Genomic DNA, 18964 nt, shown 5'->3' with positions numbered 1-18964 from the left:
GCACAGAGAGAGCCTGTGGGGAAGGAGGCTCAGACTAGTGACGGAGGCTTGAGTGCTGAGTGAACCCAGAGCCCTGGGGAGGGGGCCTTGGGTGTAGGGCTCACAGGATATTGAGTTTGGGGGCTAGTCCTTCTGGTGGGAGAGCAGCCCCAGCTGACAGAGGACCGAGGCCAGAGCAGGAAGCTGGATGGGATGCGACATCTCTACCTGAACTACCTCGGAACACGCACACTGGCTACAAGGGGCACCTTGACCTCGGACAAACAAGGACGAAGCATCTCACAGCCGCACGTGGGCTGTCTACTGCCCAGACGACCCCAGCGGTTCTCGGCATCTCAGCTTTCTGACTTAGCGACTCATCAGAGGTGTGGCTCCAGGGCTTCCCTGGTGGTGCAGTGGTTGAGAGTCTGCCTGCCAATGCAGGGGACACGGGTTCGTGCCCCAGTCCGGGAAGATCCCACATGCCGCGGAGCGGCTGGGCCCGTGAGCCATGGCCGCTGAGCCTGCGCGTCCGGAGCCTGTGCTCCGCAACGGGAGAGGCCACAACAGTGGGAGGCCCGCGTACCTCAAAAAAAAAAAAAAAAACACCGAAAAAGGTGTGGCTCCAGAGCCACTGACGGACCTCAGGCTGGGTGGTGCCCACAGCTGGGAGGAATCTCCTTTACTCAACTATTCCCTCGCCGCAATCAAGTGGCTCCCCATGTCTCTCAGTCACAAATTAGAGCATGACAAGCGTCCTGATACATAGATCTCTGACCCTGGGGTTTCATTTCCTGGAAGCAGAGATGTTAGATCAAAAGGTACATGTATTTTGAATGTTAACAGAGGCTGCTAGATTCCTTCCCAGAAGCTCTGCTACTACCGTAATTTGCGTCCCCACCAGCAACGTGTAAGAATGCCTGTTTCCCCACCTGGGTGCCAGCACTGGGTATTACCATTTTCTTAAACCATGGCGTCACTGTGCGTTCCCCTGGCCACTGGTGGGGGTGGGCATCTTCCACAGATTTTTGGCCAAAGCCGGGCTGACTGTTGAAAAGGCCCCCGAGCCAGGCTCTAGGCAAGTCCTATGGGGGCTGCCCTGGCCGTGAGAATGCTGGGCTCTGGCCTCGGGCTCCCTCCGGGAACATGGCAGCCCCGTCCCGGGGGCCCGTCAAGTCTCCCTGTGGCTCGAGGGGCGCGGGGACTCCCTGGCAGGCCCGCCCACCTCTGCCCAGGAATGGGGATGGCGGGGCTTAGTGTCAACTGACGCTTTCATTATAGGTTTATCTTTGAGACCCTAGACAAAACAGGGCTTGTGTGGTTTGACTGAAGAGCCAGCACCTCAGGACCTTGCCATCCACTAAGACGGCTCCTCAGGAAAGAAAAAATACACTAACCTTAAAATAGCCGGTTCCCAGAATAGCAGCTAATGACGGCTTCTGAAGGGGGCCCTTTGATCAGGCGGAGCCCCACGCCTTCGCCTATTTACGGCCGTGCCACTCAAGAGCAGGTCACCAGCAAAGAGAGACGTGTTGGGGGTGGGCAGAGGAAAGTCGGGGGTCTGGGCTCGGCGTGTGGGGGAGCGGGGCCATCGGTGCCCATCTGAGGCCGCCCCGCTTTCCAGTGCAACCCGCCCCAGCTAGGGACGAGGTGCGCCGAGTCTGAGGCAGCCTGGAAACAGAGCCTCACGCAGGGAACGCCGTTCCTGACGGCCCCCCAGGAGCCAAGGCTGGTGGGAGACAGATGTGGTTATAAGAGCCAGAATCCCAGGTGGACGGTCCTTAGGCCCCTTGGGGAGGTGTGGGTCATGGACCCCGAGGGGCTCGAGGGAGGAATTCAGGGAAGAGCCTGAGGAATGGGAACCCAGGAGGGTGCAAGGAAGTACCGAGGGGATGCTGGGGCTAGAAGATGCTCCCTCCCACCCAGCCCCAGCCTCAGCCCCACCCCTGTCTTCCCCGCAGCAGCAGCATCTGCTTATCCTCTTGGTGTTCACCCAGCACCTCCCTGGGCCTGGCCTGGTCAGATGCTCGGGGACCACTCTCGCCTCTGTCCACAAGCACATGACAGTCTGAAGCTGCCTCTCCAACAGCCTGTTCACCAGACCTGCTTGGCTAAAAGCACTGGAAATGTGGCTTGTGAGACCAAGGAACTGGATCTTAATTTGATTTAATTTTAACGAATTCACAATTAAATTTAAATACAGATCCCCAAATCAGTTATCGGAAGACTTTAGCTATGGTTGTTTGGAATGCTTTAGGCATGAGAATTCGCCTTTTCAACTGTAAATTTTATGATATCTAAATGCAGACCAAGCAGTTCTTATGAAAACAGAGCATCTAAACTGAGGTGTGCTCTAAGTCTAAAACCCACGCTGGCTTCTGAAGACAGGATGTTGACCATCCTAAGCATTCTTTTGTATTGATTACATATTGAAATGATAATATCTTAATCTGTTGGGTTAAATAAAACATATTACAATGAATTTAAGCTGTTTATTTTTATTTTTTCTGATGTGGCTGTTAGAAAGTTTAAAATTATATCTGTGGCTCCCATTATATTTCTACTGGACAACATTGGTCTGAATTGGGGCTTAGCACACTTTCCTGTAAATGGCCAGATAGTAAATATCATAGGCATTAGGGAATCACGTATAGTCTCTGTCACACATTCTTTAGGTCAGGGGCCAGATTTGGTCTGTGGGCCCCAGTTTGCTGGCCCCTGGTCTGGAGGCTCCCAGCTCTAGACCAGCTGGCATCCTTCTCGGTCCAGCCTGCCAAGGGCTGGTGGCCCAACCCAGTCCCCACTGGAGTCCCGGCGTAAGACCTACTGATCGCTAAGATCCCCGAGGACCAGCATGAACAAGACACGTTACCACTGCCCAGTAGCTCCCAGTTTCATGGGGAGATGGAACATGGGAAGGTCAGGAATCAGTACAGGGAGTTGGGACAGCAGCCATCAGACCCAGGCTGCCCAGAAAAATCCCACCTTCCAAACCCTGACTCTGTCCCCTGTAAGTGAACAAGAGTTTGTCCGACCACGAGACTCATTGCCCTTGACGAGCTAGCCAGGAAGTAAGAGAGGTCAGAGGCTGAATGTGCAGTGAAAGTGGAGCCCACAGAGGTAAGAGGTGTCCTGAAGGCATTTGATGAACTGAGTACACTTGAGCTTTGGTTTTCACAGTCTCACAGGTGATGGATAGCTAGGTATCCAAGCCCAGACCTGCCCCAGGTGGGGAAGTGTCACAGCAGAGCCCTATGTAAAGCTGGAACCTTCAAACGGCTCTATGTTCAGTGTAAAGGTCAATAAGAAATAACCTCGTCCCTGAAACGACTATATAGAAAATTGTCTTGCCGCTAACAGGAGTGGAACAATATTTTGCCCTGAGAAGTCACATCCACAAGGTGGTCCATGCTCAGCTTGGAAGCCCAAATGCACACCACCTGGGGGGTCTTGAAAACGTTGAGCCCAGGATTTATAGTCCAGGCTGGTAATACTCCCACGTGTATAGCAAATGAAGAGGTGAACGTAGATCCACCCCCCCCCCCGCCCCAAGAACCTCAACTTCACATTAGACCTCAAAAATCCCCACAGATACATTTTAAGACATATGAACTCATGATTAAAAAAAGGAAATCCTCGGGCTTCCCTGGTGGCGCAGTGGTTGAGAGTCTGCCTGCCGATGCAGGGGATACAGGTTCGTGCCCCAGTCTGGGAAGATCCCACATGCCGCGGAGTGGCTGGGCCCGTGAGCCATGGCCGCTGAGCTTGCGCTCTGCAACGGGAGAGGCCACAACAGTGAGAGGCCTGCGTACCGCAAAAAAAAAAAAAGAAAAGAAAAGAGAAGGAAATCCTCAAAGAGAACAAAACACCATGAATGAAAGCCAGAAGAAAAAACAAAAACAGAGAAGCCAATTCACAAAGACTTTAGATACCAGAAATTAAATATAAAATAGCCATATTCAATATATTTCAAGAAATTTTTTAAAAGTTTGAATATACAAGTGAAAAGAAAGATACTATAAAAATGATCTATCAAGTATGCATAAAAACCAAATAGAATTTCCATAAATAGGAAAATAATCATTGAAATTTAAAATTCTTTGGATAGGTTTAACAGCAGATTAGAAACAGTTGAAGAAATAACTAGTGAATTGGAAGATGGATCAGAAGACATTATCCAGAACCCAGTACAGAGAAACAAAGTGATTTTTTAAGGGGGGGCGTGGCACTAAGAGACATAGAGGGGATTGAGATGGTCTACCAAATGTCTAATGAAAGTTACAGAAGAGATAATGAACTAAAGCAAAATATGAAGAGATAGTGGCTGAGTGTAATCCAGAACTGATGCAACACACCAAGCACAGATTAAGGAAACTCACTGAATTCCAAGCAGAATGAACAAAAGAAACTCTCTAATAACACAACATAGTGAAAATGCAGAACACTAGAGTCAAAGAGCTTAAAAGTAGCCAGAGGGAAAAAATACATTGCCTTTCAAAGAGCAATGACTCACTGTCACCTTTGTTCTCAATGGAAACAATGGAAGTCAAAGTACAGTTGGACAACCTTTTCAATGTGTTAACAGAAAATCTTTTTGGTAACCTAGGGTCTAGAAGTTTATACCCAGTGGAAATATTTTTTAAGAACAACAGTAAAACAGTCATCTTAAAACAACAGAGGGATTTTGATTTTCAGTGAAGGAAATTCTAATGAATACTTCAGCCAGAAAAAAGTGACCCCAGATGTAAGATCTGAGATGAAAAATAAATGATGAGTGACAAAAGAGGCAAACAGGTGGGTACATTTAAACACATATTGATTGTATAAAACACTACTAATTATGCTTGAACTAAAGTATACAACAAGACATATAAGTCAGCAGGAGAGATTGAAACTAAAATGTCCTAAGGTCCTTATTTTATTCCAGATGTGGGTAAATATAGCAAATGGCTCTATTGTATAACCATTTACAATGTCCTAGGTTAACCTCTACAAGAATGGCCATATAACTTCAAAACTAGTAGAAGAAAAAATGGAGTGAGAAATAATCATCAATCCAACAAGAGGCAAGAAAGAGGACTGAAGTAAACATTAAAAAATTTAGTGCAAATGAAAAGCACAAAATACATTGCTAGAAAATCAATCAAAAGATATTGGAAATTACATTAAGTATAAATGTATTAAATGATTTTTAAAAACCTAACCACACAGTGTTTACAACAGGCACCTAAAATGTGTATACAGGATTAAAAAGACAAAAATTTAAAAACCTGACACCAAAATCAGAAAAAAAATGTCACAATAAAACTAGAGAACAATATCTTTAATGAATATAGATACAAACATTCCTAACAAAATCTTAGCAAATAAAATCCAACAAGTGGGAAATACAAGATTGGATTAACACCCCCAAATCAATTAATGTATCAATGAATGTATCACACCATATTAATAGAATAAGGGCTAAAAGGCATGTGACCATCTCAAAAGATGCAGAATGGGCAACTGAGAAAATCTAACGTCCTTTCATGATAAGAGCTCTGAACACACACCAGGAATAGAAGGAAACATCCTCAACCCAATAAAGAGCATCTAATGAAAATCTACATCATACTTAATGGTGAATGACTGAATACTTTTCCCTGTAAGACCTTCTCTAGCCACTTTTAGTCAACATCTTACTGGACAGTCAAGCCAGTGTAATTAGGCAAAAAAAAAAAAAAGAAAAAGAAAAAAGAAATTAAAGGCATCCAGATTGGAAGGAAGACCTAAAACTGTCTTTATTCACACACGACATGATCCTGTATGTAGAAAATCCTAAGGAATCAACAACAATAACAAAAAATTTACTAAAATTAATAACAATGAAGTCACAGTTTATAAGCTTAATATCAAAATTTAATCGTATTTCTGTATACTAGTAACAAACAGTTCAAAAATGAAATTAAGAAAACAATTTCATTAACAGTAGCATCAAAAATAAAATATTTAGGGGGAACGTTAACAAAGGATATGTAAGATTTGTACACTGAAAGCTATAAAATATCACAGGAAGAAATTAAAATAGATCAAATAAACAGAAGGATATACCATGTTCATGAATTAGAAGACTCAATATTGTTAAGATGTCAAGATGTTAAGATGTTAAGATCCATTCTCCCAAATGGACCTATAGATTCAACACAATCCCTATCAAAATCCCAGCAGGCCTCTTCTCTTTTTTTTTTTTGGTAGAAGCTGGCAAGCTGATTCTAAAATTCATATAAAAATTCATAGCATTTAGAATGTGCAAAACAATTTGAGAAAGAAGAAAATTGGAGGACTTACACTACCTGATTTCAAAACTTATTACAAAGCTACAATAATCGAGAAAGTGTAATGTGGGTTTAAGGATAGGGATATAGACCAGTAGAACAGAATTGAGAATCCAGAAATAAACCCATATACTTACGTTCAATTGATTTTCGACAAAGGTGCCATGAAAATTCAATAGGGGAAAGTAACGTTTTCAACAAATGGTGCCGAGGCAATTGACTATCCCTAAGCAAAAAGAACAAAAGCCAAAAACCAAACCAAAACAAAAAAACCCCCAAACTTTTCCTCACACCACACCCCAAAATTAACTCAAAATAAATCATAGACCTAAATGTAAGAGTTGAGTCTCAAAACTTCTATGAGATAAAAATAGAAGAAAATGTTCATGTCCCTGGATTAGGCAAACAGCTCTTAGATGTAACATCAAAAGCATGAGTCATACAAGAAAAGATAAGTTGGACTTTTTACAATTTAAAACTTTTGTGTTTTAAAAGACATGATTAAGAACATGAAAAGACAGCCGCAGAATGGGAGAAAATACTTGCAAGTCATATATCTGATAAAGGACTTGTATCCAGAACATATAAACAACTCTTACAACTCAATAACAGAACTACTTAATTAGAAAATAGGCAAGAGAGTTGAATAAACATTTCCCCAAAGAAGACTATGAATGGCTAATAAGCACATGAAAAGTTGCTCAACATCATTAGTGATTAAGGAAATGCAAATCAAACCCACAACTAGAATGGCGAAAAGAAAAAAGGCCAACCATACCATGTATTTGCAAGGATATAGAGAGAGTGGAACCTTTGTACATTACTGGTGGGAAATCAAAATGGTACAGACCCTTTGGAAAACAGTTTAGAAGTTTTTTAGAAAGTTAAACAGAAATTTACCATATGACCCATCAATTCCCCTCTTAGGAACCTGACCAAGAGAAATGAAAACATATGTCCATACACAGACTTGTAGATAAAAGTTCACAGCAGCATTGACCATAATAGCCCCAAACTGGAAACAATCCAAACGTCTATCAACTGGCAAATGGATAAACAAAATGTGGTTGATCCATACAACAGAATACTATTCAGTGTTAAAAAGAAAAGAAATACATGATGCAGCACAGATGACCCTCAAGAATGTTACATTATGTGAGAAAAACTAAACACAAAACACCACAAGTTGTCTGATTCCATTTATGTGAAGCATCCAGAAAAGGCAAATTTCTAGCTTTATAGAAATTTAAGGATACAGAGACAGAAAGCAGGTCAGTGATTGAGTGTGGCTGGCGGTGGGAGCTGGGAATGATTGCAAATGGCATTGAGGGAATTTGGGGGTGTTGAAAAATGTTCTAAAACTTAGTTTTGATGATGGTTGCACATCAAACTAGAAATTTACTAAAATGTGTTGTCTACATTTACATTGGGTGAATTTTATGGCATGTAAATTATACCTCAAAAGAAAGCTTAAAAAAAAAGATTACAAACAAAATTAGGTTTGTATAACAATGATAATAGACTTTAAGGGAAAAAAGAACACTACTTGAGAGAAAGCGGGTGTTATGGAATTAGAAAACATTGACTCCAGCAGTGAATATATAAAAATTTGGATATTATATGTATCTGATCATAAGATCTAAAAATACATTAAGGGAAAATTGACAGAAATATAAAGAAAACTAGAAAAATTCTCCACAATTGTTGGCACTTCAACACATTTCTCAGTAATGATAGATCAAGTAAGATAAAAACATTCCAGTGAGGATATAGATCTCAACAAAACAATTAACAAGCTCGTTCTAATGAACACAGGTATAACACTGCACCCAGCAACTTCAGAATACACATGGTATTCAAACACAGAAGGTACATTTACAAAAGTTGATGACATGTTGTACCTGTAAAACATATTTCACAATGTTCCAAGAGACCCTACAGGACTTGCCTGGTGGCACGGTGGCTAAGAATCCACCCTGGTCTGGGAAGGTCTCACATGCCATGGAGCAACGAAGCCTGTGCGCCACAAATACTGAGCCTGCGCTCTAGAGCCTGTGAGCCACAACTACTGAACCCCATGTGCCACAACTACTGAAGCCCGCGTGCCTACAGCCCATGCTCAGCAACAAGAGGAGCCACCGCAATGAGAAGCCCGTGCACCGCAACGAAGAGCAGCCCTCGCTCGCTGCAACTAGAGAAAGCCCACGTACAGCAACGAAGACCCAACGCAGCCAAAAATAAATAAATAAACAAGTTTATTTAAAAAAAAAGATCGATACCCTACAGATCACTTTCTTTGACAATAGAGGAATAACAATTACAACAATGACAAAAATCATATTCCAAAATAGCTCCTGAGATAAACAAGAGGTCATAATGGAGACTAGAAAAATCTTTGCGTGAATGAACATTAAAATTAAATGCGATATATCAAAACCTGGGGGATGAAGTTTGAGTGGTATTTAGAGAAAAATAAAAGTATAGTCTTAAATGCACACCTTAGAAATCCAGACAGTTTTAGAATTCATAATTATCCAACCTAAGAAGTTAAAGAATAATACATTAAGCCCAAGTAAATAGAAGGAAGAAAATAAAGAGAAGTGAATGAAACAAAACAAAACTGACAAAAGAGAGTATCAACTAGGTCAAAAGTTTGTTGAAAACATGAATAAAGTTGTCAACTAGCTGGCAGGCTTGACCAATGGAAAAAAGTGAAGGCACAAACAAACGATATTGGCAATAAAAAAGGGGCCTAACCACTGATGATACAGATGCTAAGATGATAATAAATGCCAATAAATGTGAAAACTAGGATGGAATGGACAAATTCTTAAATATGCAACTTATCAAAACTGACACAAGAAGAGATAGAAAACCCCAACTGTCCCATAAACATCCGAGTCATTGACTCGATTAAAAACCTGCCCACAAAGAACACACCAGGCCTAGGTGGCTTTACCTCCAAGTTTCCCCAAACACTCAGGGGAAGAGAATCCTCATCCTATACAAAATATTCTAGAATATGGAAGAAGAGGGAACACTTCTCAACTCGTTCTGTGAGGCTCACATACATTGGATACCATAACCCAATGAGGACACTGTAAGTACATATCTCACCCTCAAATGTGGACAGAAAAACTCCGAAGAAAATAGTAGCAGGAGGGTTTCAGCAGTGTTTAAGAAAGCTTATACAATGTGAAGGACTGGTGTGTGGTGGGGAGAGGCCAGAGCCCACATAGATGTCTGGAAAAATAATCTAAGCCCAAGATGATAAAGGCCTGAACTCAGCAGGGAGGATGTGCAGCTGGCAGGCAAGGGTGAGCAGCTTTGAGGGGCTCTCGGGGTGGTGGTAGGAGCAGGGGGTGTGGCTGGGATGACTAGGACCCCGGGTCCAGCTTTTAGGCCTGGTGGACGGAGAAGTCTGGGAGGAAGACAGAGCAGGAGGATGGGGGTCTGGGGCAGACGCCCGGTCCTGGGTGACCGGGCCTACTTGGTCCAGGGCAGGGGCTGGGGAGGTGAGGTGGTGGGGACCCCGGCCTGGGGGGCATTCCTGTCCGGGAGAAAGGTGTGTCTGGCCAGGGTTCTAGGCCGGGGGGTGGTGGAAGGAATGTCGGGGGTTGGGGGGGCCCTTCCCACCCACAGTCTCTGAACTGGGGCCTGGAAACCCAGGACTCCCTGTGTCCGGCTCTGAGCCATGAACATTTCCGGCAAAAACAGAGAAGAAAGAAATTCTCCCAGCCCACTGTGTTCCTCATATCAGCAAAAGCAGTGTGAGCTGAGCTTGCAAAATAAACAGGGCTCAATGTAAACACTGCAGCAGGTCCTGGGGACGGAGCTAAGAATACACACTGGGGGAGGAAGGTGGGAGCAGACTTCTCCATCGGGTCCCCAGAGAGCCCCAGGGTCCCTGCCCCGGAGCAGCCCTGACAGGGAGGGGCCGGGGGGCTGGGGGCCGCGTTCTCAGGACCCGTCCCAGGGCCTGGCGTGTCGGAGTCTGACCGCTGCCGCCCGTGGACCTTGCTGCTTGCCCTCACCTTGGCCCTCAGTGTTCCTTCCCGGCCTCTTCTCGACCAGGCCCCTTCTGTTTGTGAAATACTCTTCTGCTTTCTTCTGTCTCTCTCCACCTTATCTCCCCTTCTGTCTGTGGCTTCCGCCGGGACCAACTCTTTACCTAACCAGCTAACTAGGCAACCGCTCAACCTCTCCGGGCCTCAGTTTCCCCAGTGGTAAAAGAGACTTTATTTGGGCAAACGAGTCCTTGCCAGAGTAGAGAACGCAACGTGACAAAGCAGTACAAGCCCTCTCCTCGCACAACTAAGGGGGCCAGCGGGCTCCCCAGGCCAGTGGGGTGCAGGCTGCGGTGGGGGAATGCTGTGTCTGCTCCCCGTGCCCCAGGAGCCAGGCAGGCCTGCACAGCCAGCCTAGGCCAGGGACAGGGGGCATCCTGAGGGGGGGTGGGGGCCTCTGAGCAGGAGTGCGAGCTGCCACGAGGCTGCAGGATCCCGGAGAGAAGGCTGTGTGGGGGGGGCCCTCCAGCCCACGTGGCCCCTGGACTGGACGTGGGAAGGGGACTCCTTGCCGGGAGATGGAGTCCCCCCCGAACAAGCTGAGCTGGCCTCCCCCACCCCTGGTGGCTCCCTGCAAGTGGACAGCCCGGCCACTGACCCTCAGAATGACCTGCTCCCAAGACGGGGATGGGGGCAGCCGCTGTGCACCCCGAAGTCCCCTCCCCCTCCTCTCCAAGCCCCTCGTCCTGTGGCTGAGTGAGCCGTCCGGGATGGGACCACCGTCACCGCGGAGGGCCTGAGCTGAGATGAGGAAGCAGTTGGGGGCCAGGCTCCCTTCCGGCCTGAGGCCAGCCCGGTGGGGTTGGGGGAGGTCCGGGGCTCCGGCTGGGGCTGGCGGGCCGGCTGGCACTGCCACCACTGCAGGCCTGCTGGGCTTCCCAGGGCTGGACGGCTGCTGGATTTCCTGCCCCCAACTTCCCTCAGTCAGCAGGATTGCGAGGGGGGTTGTTTATGGTCCCGATGGCTGTGGTGATAACGTGGGGCCTGGGACACGCCACTGTGCCCTCTGGGCCCGGCGGGGCCCTTTCCCAGGGTCTGTCCCCGAGGGGGGCATCGGCTAGCGGGGGCGGGGCTGGGCAGCCTGAGCTGGACGCCGGCCCACGGCAGCCTCTGCCCGGGTCCAGCACGTGTCCACGGGGCAGAGATTCAGCATGGAGCACGGCCTGCTCCCTGCCTTGAGACTGGCGGCGTGACTGTGCCTCTTGGGCGGAACCAGCTCCTGGGAGGCAGGAGAGGGACGAAGGCGACACAGAGCCCATCTCCCTGAGTGTGTGCGGGACACCCGGAATCCCTGCTGCCCAGAAACGGTCCCTGTCCCGGGCGCAGAGCCTGACGGTGGAGGCCACCAGGGTCCTTGCTCCCAACCTTGCCCCCGGGGATCAGGGACTCCAGAAAACCCTTCCCTTTGTTGTTCAGATCTGAAGAAATGTGGGCCCATAATTCTGTACCCCCAAGGCCAACGTGGGCCGCACCTCAGCCCACCACACCGACCCTGGCTGAACAAGGGCTGAGCCCTGGTTCTCAGACCCCCACCGGCTGCCAGATGGCTCTAGGGGACCCTGTCTCCTACCCATCGTCACCCCCAGAGGACACCAGGCTCTGCTTTAGGTTTCAAGGGGTGGCCTGTCCCGAGGAGCAGTGGGCAGAGCTGTAAGAGAGGCCCAGGACAGTGGGACCGGGGACAGAACCAGACCAGGGCAGGGACTTGAGAAGGGGTGAGCACATCTGGATGACAGGGCAGCGGGGCGCTCCCAGAGCTGCTGGGTGGGGGCCGGCTCACGTGCCCATGGGCCACCACGACCCCTGCCAGCGGCGGGGGCCAGTCAGTGAAGCCTGCCTTGGCCAGAGCTGCTCCAGAGCTGGGCAAGGAGGCAGCGGGGTGGGGGGGTGGCGCCTGGGTCCTTTCCCCGGCTCTACCTCTGCATCCGTTGATGTCTGGAAGCCCCGCCCCACCGGTACCCCCGCCGGGTGCCTGGTCTACTGTAATGGGCGTGGCCACCTGCTGCTTCTCCTGGAATGTGCCAGCCCCAAGTCCCTGGTCCCACATAAGAAGAAGAGTGAAAGCCAAGGACGGGTCACCAGAGAGGCGGAGTCCAGGCCCCAGAACCTCTGATGCCGCTCTGCCTGGGGAGCTGACCGTTCCCAGTTTCAGTACCCATCCTGCCAGACAGGGAGTCTGCCACTGGACCATCTGCCTGGGCAAAGGAGAGCCACCAGGCCCGCTGAGGCCTGTGCTGACCGAGACGGGCCAGCCCTCCGGCGGGGTCAGGGTGTTGGCATTACACAGCCCCAGAGGGCCAGGCCCGAAGTGAGGGCCCCCGTGGGCACCTGGACAGCGGCCCTCCCCCACGTACAGGGTTGTGGCCCCATACCCGCCCAGGCTGGGGAAGACTGTCGGTGGGCAGAGGGTCGTCCTGCAGGCCCAGGCCAGGGTGAGTGGGGCAGGAACCCGGAGCTGTGCCCCTGCCCGCCTGCCCAGCTGCAGCAGAGATGGACACGGGCCAGAGCCAGGCGTTGCCCAGGAAACCGAGAGTCGGATGCACTCCCTGCTCAACCGAAATTCCTCTATTTTTAGCCCCCTGGCTGCTTTCAGATAAAGTCCATGTAGATGAATGAGCTGTTCGGCAAGATAACAGCCTGCTCCCAACCACGGAGACTTCAAAGGGCAGCAGGCCGCCCCCTCCCATCCCACAGCTCCTCCGAGGCTCCCAGGATGCCCTGGGAAGGGGTTCCGGAGCTGAGAGGCGGGGCCGCGGGCACAGAGCCCGGCGCGGACCGGGGTGTCCCGGCCACTGAGGCTGCCGGTGCCCTGGAGCGGAGGGAGCACGGCGTCCACGTCCCACCCGGACAGCCAGCAGGGCCTCGGCCATCACTCCCCACCTCCCTCGCTGTCCGGACCCTGCGGAGGACGGTCCCGGAGCCCACATCCCCTCCTCCCCCCTTGATGCACCCTCGTGTCCCTGTCAGCACCTCTGAGCCCCTGAGTGCAAGCGGGCTGGGCGCTGAGGGAGCCGCAGGCAGCGTGGACATCACTGCCCACCTCAGCGTGCACTGGGCGGTCCTCAGCTATGCCAGGGAGGGGACTGCGGGCACTCGGTGCCACTTGCCAACAATGATGCCACTTGTCAGAGGTCTAAGCCAGCCTGGCCTTGAGCGTCCTCCTCCCGTGGGGACCGACGCCCAGTGCACATGGGAGAGGAGCTGGAGCCCTACGTCAGGGAGCGCACACCGGGCACAGATGGAAGGAAGGAAAGAAGGAAATAGGGAGGGAGGGAGGGAGACCGCAGACACCTAGGGCACCAGCCAAGCCCTGCACGTTCAGGACAGAGCTGGAGAGTGAAACGCCGCTGTAGACAGCGCCGTCGGGCCGCAAGGACACTGCCCACCGCCCGCCAGCAGCGATGCTGCGTGGCCCGCGAGAGCTGGCGCGGGCTCAGGTGCCTACCTTGTCCTCCACGCGGTTCAGGCGGGCACCGATCGTGTTGCTGCCTCGGTCCTTAGTCTTCTCTGTGGGGTTAAAGCACCCAAGTCAGGGACGCCTGGGCTGGCAGACGGGGAGGGGTGGGCAGGTGACCCCGACTGGGCTCGGGGAGAAGGGCGATGGGGCTGAGGGAGTGAGGGTCAAAGGCCTGAACCTATGGGAATGTCTCTTAGAAGCTCTTCTGAGGTGAGAACTTCAGGGACGGCCGTGGGTGGGCCGGGCGCTGGCTGTCTTGTCCCCACTCCACTCTTTCCAGTTCTGTGACCTTCGAGAGCCTCAGAGGACAGGCACCCACCCTGCCCGGGGGCTGCCTGAGACGGTGCCCGCTGTACAAAGGGGACATTCTGCCCCAAGGGGGCACTTGCTCTGGCTGGGGAGGCCTGTCGCCCCTGCGGCTCCTGCCGTCCTGTCCCTGAGTGAGCTGCGCCTCCCACTTGAACTTGGGCTAGGGCAGCCCCAAGGAACTGGCCTGTCCCTGCCCTCCCTGGTGTGACCCCCTAGCCGCTCTCCGGAGGACATGAGTCTGTGCCTCAGAGCTGCAGAGCGGCACCCACCTTGCTCCCCAACATTCTAGCTGGTTGCTCACCCCCAACCCCACTGCCAGGTCCCCACCTTCCCAGGGTCCTGGTTATGTTTCCACACTCAGATCATCAATAGCCTAGAAAAGACTGCCATTTATAAGGACGCATGCAGGTTCTTTCACTAACTGAAAATCCCTTGTAAATCATGTTTGAAGCCAATTTGCTTAGGGTGGGTCTACCTGGCCCCCTCTCTGGATTTCCTTGCCAGACATGCACTTTCTGATGGTGGAAGAGGCAGGTGTGGGTGGAGGGATGGTAGGGCCCAGGGTGTCTCAATGCAGAAACCCACCTGAGACGGAGATGAAGAGGGAGGGCTTCCCGATGGACTGGTCCAGCCTGGGGGGGGAGGGAGGGAGACGGAGACCAGCTCATGCTTGGCCGGGGCACTGCACGGACATCTGGCCTGTCGGTGGGTGGATGGGCTGATGTGCCCAGCAAGACAAACTGCCCGCCCCTTCTGGGGGCCACCCCTCACTGCCACCCAAAAACCAGCCAGGTGCCTCCCAGGTTCCAGAGGCCCATGCTCCCAAGGGGGCTTTGGGGGGCGGCGCTCAGAGGTGAAGGGCAGTGGTTGGGCTGTCCCTTTGTCACCCTTCCTGGGCACAGCAGGGTCCCAGGATGGCCCAGTGTCCTGAATGATCCCAGAGAGGCAGGCCTGCAGGTGGGCCCTTGCGGGGCGAGGCTAGGTCGCTGGGCTGGGTGGGCTTCACATCCCTGTAGTAGGGCAGCGACAGGGGCAGGGGCAGCCTGAGCCCCTGGCCTGGCCTGTGGTCAGGACAGGCACGTCTCCCAGCCACACCCTGCATCGCACAGAGCTCAGTTCCCAGGCCAGCCCACCGTGGAGATGCAGCTGGTCTGAGCCCACGCAGGTCCCCAAGGACCACGCTGCTTCCATGAGGATGAGCTCTGTGGGCCCCAAGTCAGAAGCCAGAGGACGTCGGCTCCCAACTGGTAGAGTCTCTCCCGAAGGTGGTGTCTCCTGGGGCTGGGCCTGGCCCCTGCTCACAGGGTGTGTGCTGGGATGTGAGGCGTGGCCATGTGTGGAGTGAGCGCCTGCCCCTCCCCCGCCCGCTCAGATTCCCCCCAACCCGGGCCCCCGCGCCCACCTCCGTTGCAGCTCCTTGATCCGCACCATGAGGTTGAGGTGGCCCTGGGAGTACTGCTCTATGACGTCCCGCACGTCGTAGGGCTTCCGCGCTTGCTGCGGTGGGAGAGAGAGTCACGCTGCGGGCTTAGCGCTAACGCGCGCCCGCACCCACCTTCCGCGGTCTTCCAGGGTTTAAGGAGCTGCCCACGTGGCACCACGGGGCAGGCCTGGATCAGCGCACATGCAGTGGCCGGGCTCATCCCCCCCGGGAGCTGGGTGACCCTGGGCCAGTACCTCGGCCTCTCTGGGCCTCAGCTTCCTGCCCACTCCCCCGCAGGGACCTGCCCACTCTTCCTTTCCAGGCCACCGGTCCCTGTTTTCAAGCTGCCTTGGAAGAGCTGGCCCAGCTGAGGGCCCGGGGGCGGGGGGCCAGCATGGCTGCCAGTCATTGGGTGGAGGGCACAGCTTTGTGCGGCCACCGCCTGCCTGCCTGGGCCCCAAGCTCACCCTCCACACACTTGCTGGCCGGCGCAACCACTGTTCTTGGGGTGGGGAGGTGGCCCACCCCACCCCCTTCCCAGGCAGCCCCCTGAGCTGAGCAGGGGTGGCCCCGGGGGACAGGCCTCCTGCTGGGGCTCCCAGGCTGCCTAGGAAGAGAGGATGGTCCCACAGCAGACCTGGGGCCATGGGGGCGGGGAAGGTGACCCCAGAGCTCCAGGCTCGGCGCCAGCCCTGAGCCCATAAATGCATCCGGGGCTCAGGTGAAACCACAACAGAGAGAACTGGGCTTCTCACGATGTCAGCAAAACCTCCAGCCACATTTATGGCCTCTATCCCAGGAGCTTACGGTCTGAGGGTCTCGCCCAGGTAGCATCCGGCTGGCCGCATCAGGGTCTGATGGCCCAGGAGGCCCTTCACCCATAGAAGCGAGCCAGAGCCGCGTGGGGACACAGGCCACTTCTATTGGGAGAACCGCGGGGAGACAGGGTTGGGGGCCCCAGGTGGTCTCATTAACCCTGAAGGGCCCACACTAGTGATGGGCTGGGAGGTTACTGCATCTTGCTGGGGAGTGTAGGGGGCCCGAGAGACACGCCAGACTGTTGGCAGGGCAGGGCGGGCCCGGCGGGTCAGAGGGTGAGAAGTAATAAGGCACAGATGCCCATTGAGGGTCAGGGCCAGGTCTCAACCCCGGGAGCCCCAGGGCACCTGTCCTCCCTGCCCACTTGAGGCCTCCTTCTCCTTGGGGTGCCACCCCAGAGACTGGGGCTACCCCAGGCTAAGGGTAGGGCCACCTTCACCTTCCAGAAAGATGGGGTTCCCCTGAGGGCAGGGTCCTGCCTCGATCTCTGGGCACACTTTGGACATGTCCAGGGGCCCTGCCATCAACGCTGGCGGCTTAACTAAGTCCTCGCGGCTCCCCACATCGTCCTGGACCCCAGGAATCCCGAGGCAGCGCAGAATCCTCCTCCCTGTCAGGGACTCTGGGCACAAGAGTTCCAGGGGGTTCCTGCTCCCACAAGATCTGCCAGGTGGGGCCCGCACAGGTAACACCCAGCCCTGCTTTGGACACACCACCCTGTGTCCCTTTGTGGCCTACATGTCGAGGCCCATGGTGGAGCCTCAGGGTCAGGAGTGGGGTGGGACTCTGGCAGGCTCTCTGACTTGCCACACACTCAGCTTCATGACAAGTGTAACAGTGGCACTTAGCTACAGGCTAGTGGTGATACCCCAGGGCTCAGTTTGTCCTTCTGTGAGATGGGGATGCTGAGCCCTCTGGCTGACAGGGAGGGAGTGGGGATGAAGTAAGATGGTAGGTGAGAAAGGCCAGCAGGTCCTGAACTGGCTTTTGCCAGGAGAGCCTGAGGTGGCTGTGATAGCGTCTGCGGCTGCACCCAGGATCTGCACTGCTGTTCAGTGCACACGCCACTGAGTTGTGATCTTGGCCTCCTGTGAGTGACACTGGGCACCTCCAGGCCTGCTGGTGCCGTCTGGGGTGGGATCAGAAGAGGGGAAGGCTAGGTTCAGAGGTCAAAGTGGGGCAGGCCTGGCCTGGAATGGAGCGGGTCCTTGTCCTGGTCTCCCAGACACCCTGGGAGGTCACGGCCCACTGCGTGCAGGTGAATTTGGGCACCTGAGCGTGTTAAGAGCCTCTGTGTGCACAAATGTATACGGATGTCCCTGTGGGAAGGCGTAAGAGTACAGGTGACAGGTGTGTGTGTATGTGCCCGGGCATGCGTGTGCATGTCTGCAGAAGCGGGGGAGGGTGGGGTTTGTGAGCAGGCCCCCCACCCCCGGCCTCGCCTTGTCTAGGGTGTGGACCACAACAGGGTAACCGACGCCCGGCTGACACCCAGGACCCATGGCGCGGTGGGGTCCCAGGCCCCCTGAGACTCATCTCGGAGCTGAGAAGTTCACCTCCCGCCCCCCAACCAGGGTCTGCTCAGAGCTCCTGGAGGCCTTTGTCGAGGGGTGGCCTGGGGCCCAGCTGGAGACATCATCTCAGCTTTCTCTCTAGAGCTCATTTCCTTGGCAGCAGCAGGAGCCTGAGATGAGCCGAGATAATGCCGGGCTGTCCAGACTGACCGCCGGTGGACATGTGAGTTCAAGGCAAACGTGAAGGGCTAAGAGGCTCTGGATCCTCCGGCCAGACGCAGGGGCGGCCAGCTGGGTACTTATCGGCCGGCGAGGCGGGCAGGGGGGCTACCCGCCACTTCTGCAGCCCCTGAGGCCAGATGGGGGTGGGCGTGCAGCAGACAGACAGACGGGCTGCTGCGGGGGAAGGGATAGCATCCCTGACAGCTGGGCCTGGGTGGGGGGCCACCTCTGGAGCCCCACAGAGCCCCTCACTGCCAGGGACTCGTCCACCGCTTCTACTTCCGTGGGTCCCTCCTTCCTGGAGGCCTCTTGCTGTCCATCCCTCCTGCTGCCCCAGCTTCTGGCCTTGCTCAAGAGCCTTTGTACCCGAGGGCAAACCAGGAAGCTCCCAGGAGCGCCTCCACTCAAAGGGCCCCGACCAATTTATTGAAGGCCCCCCAGGGGTCCTGCAACGAGGGGAGGGGCAGGGAGCAGGGGAGGTGAGGCTGCCCAGCCTCCTTCCAGAAGCCTCCAGGCCATTTGCAGGACCCTGGCCTATGTCCTGCGGCAGAAAAGGAGACCCTCGGCCTGGAAGGGAGGTCAGCAGCCAGTGTTCTTGCCTGCATTTCTGTGACGGGCGCTCACCAGCGTCCACAGCTGCTCCAGCCACCGTGGCGCCCATCTGCCCAGGGCGGTCTGTGGCTCTGAGCTGGAAGCTGCTCACATCACCCCCAGAGATGGGCCTGCCATGAGCCCCAAGGTTCTGCCTGCCCTGCTGGGTGCCCCCAGACCCTGGAAGCAGCCCCCAGGAAGCCTGGTGTCCACCCTGGCACGGCCCTGCGTGGCCCAACAGTGCCCCAGGCAGCAGGTTATGGCCTCTG

The 18964-nt window shown here is 53.4% G+C and overlaps 1 protein-coding gene across 3 annotated transcripts in view; it reads right to left on the bottom strand.

Annotated features, from left to right (window-relative positions):
• The window catches only part of KCNQ1 (potassium voltage-gated channel subfamily Q member 1), a 348523-nt gene that overhangs the window by 56094 nt on the left and 273465 nt on the right, over window positions 1-18964 (bottom strand). For all 3 annotated transcript variants that reach the window (XM_060104250.1, XM_060104251.1, XM_060104252.1), the window contains 3 exons: window positions 15529-15623; window positions 14712-14758; window positions 13806-13867 (listed from right to left, as the gene is read on the bottom strand). In XM_060104250.1, the coding sequence (XP_059960233.1) occupies window positions 13806-13867; window positions 14712-14758; window positions 15529-15623 (204 nt within the window). The remainder of the gene's footprint in view (window positions 1-13805; window positions 13868-14711; window positions 14759-15528; window positions 15624-18964) is intronic.

Source organism: Mesoplodon densirostris, chromosome 7 (assembly GCF_025265405.1).
Source record: "Mesoplodon densirostris isolate mMesDen1 chromosome 7, mMesDen1 primary haplotype, whole genome shotgun sequence".
Taxonomy (NCBI): Eukaryota; Metazoa; Chordata; class Mammalia; order Artiodactyla; family Ziphiidae; genus Mesoplodon; species Mesoplodon densirostris.
The sequence above is the reverse complement of the archived record's forward strand: the minus strand, read 5'-3'. Positions and strand labels throughout refer to the sequence as shown.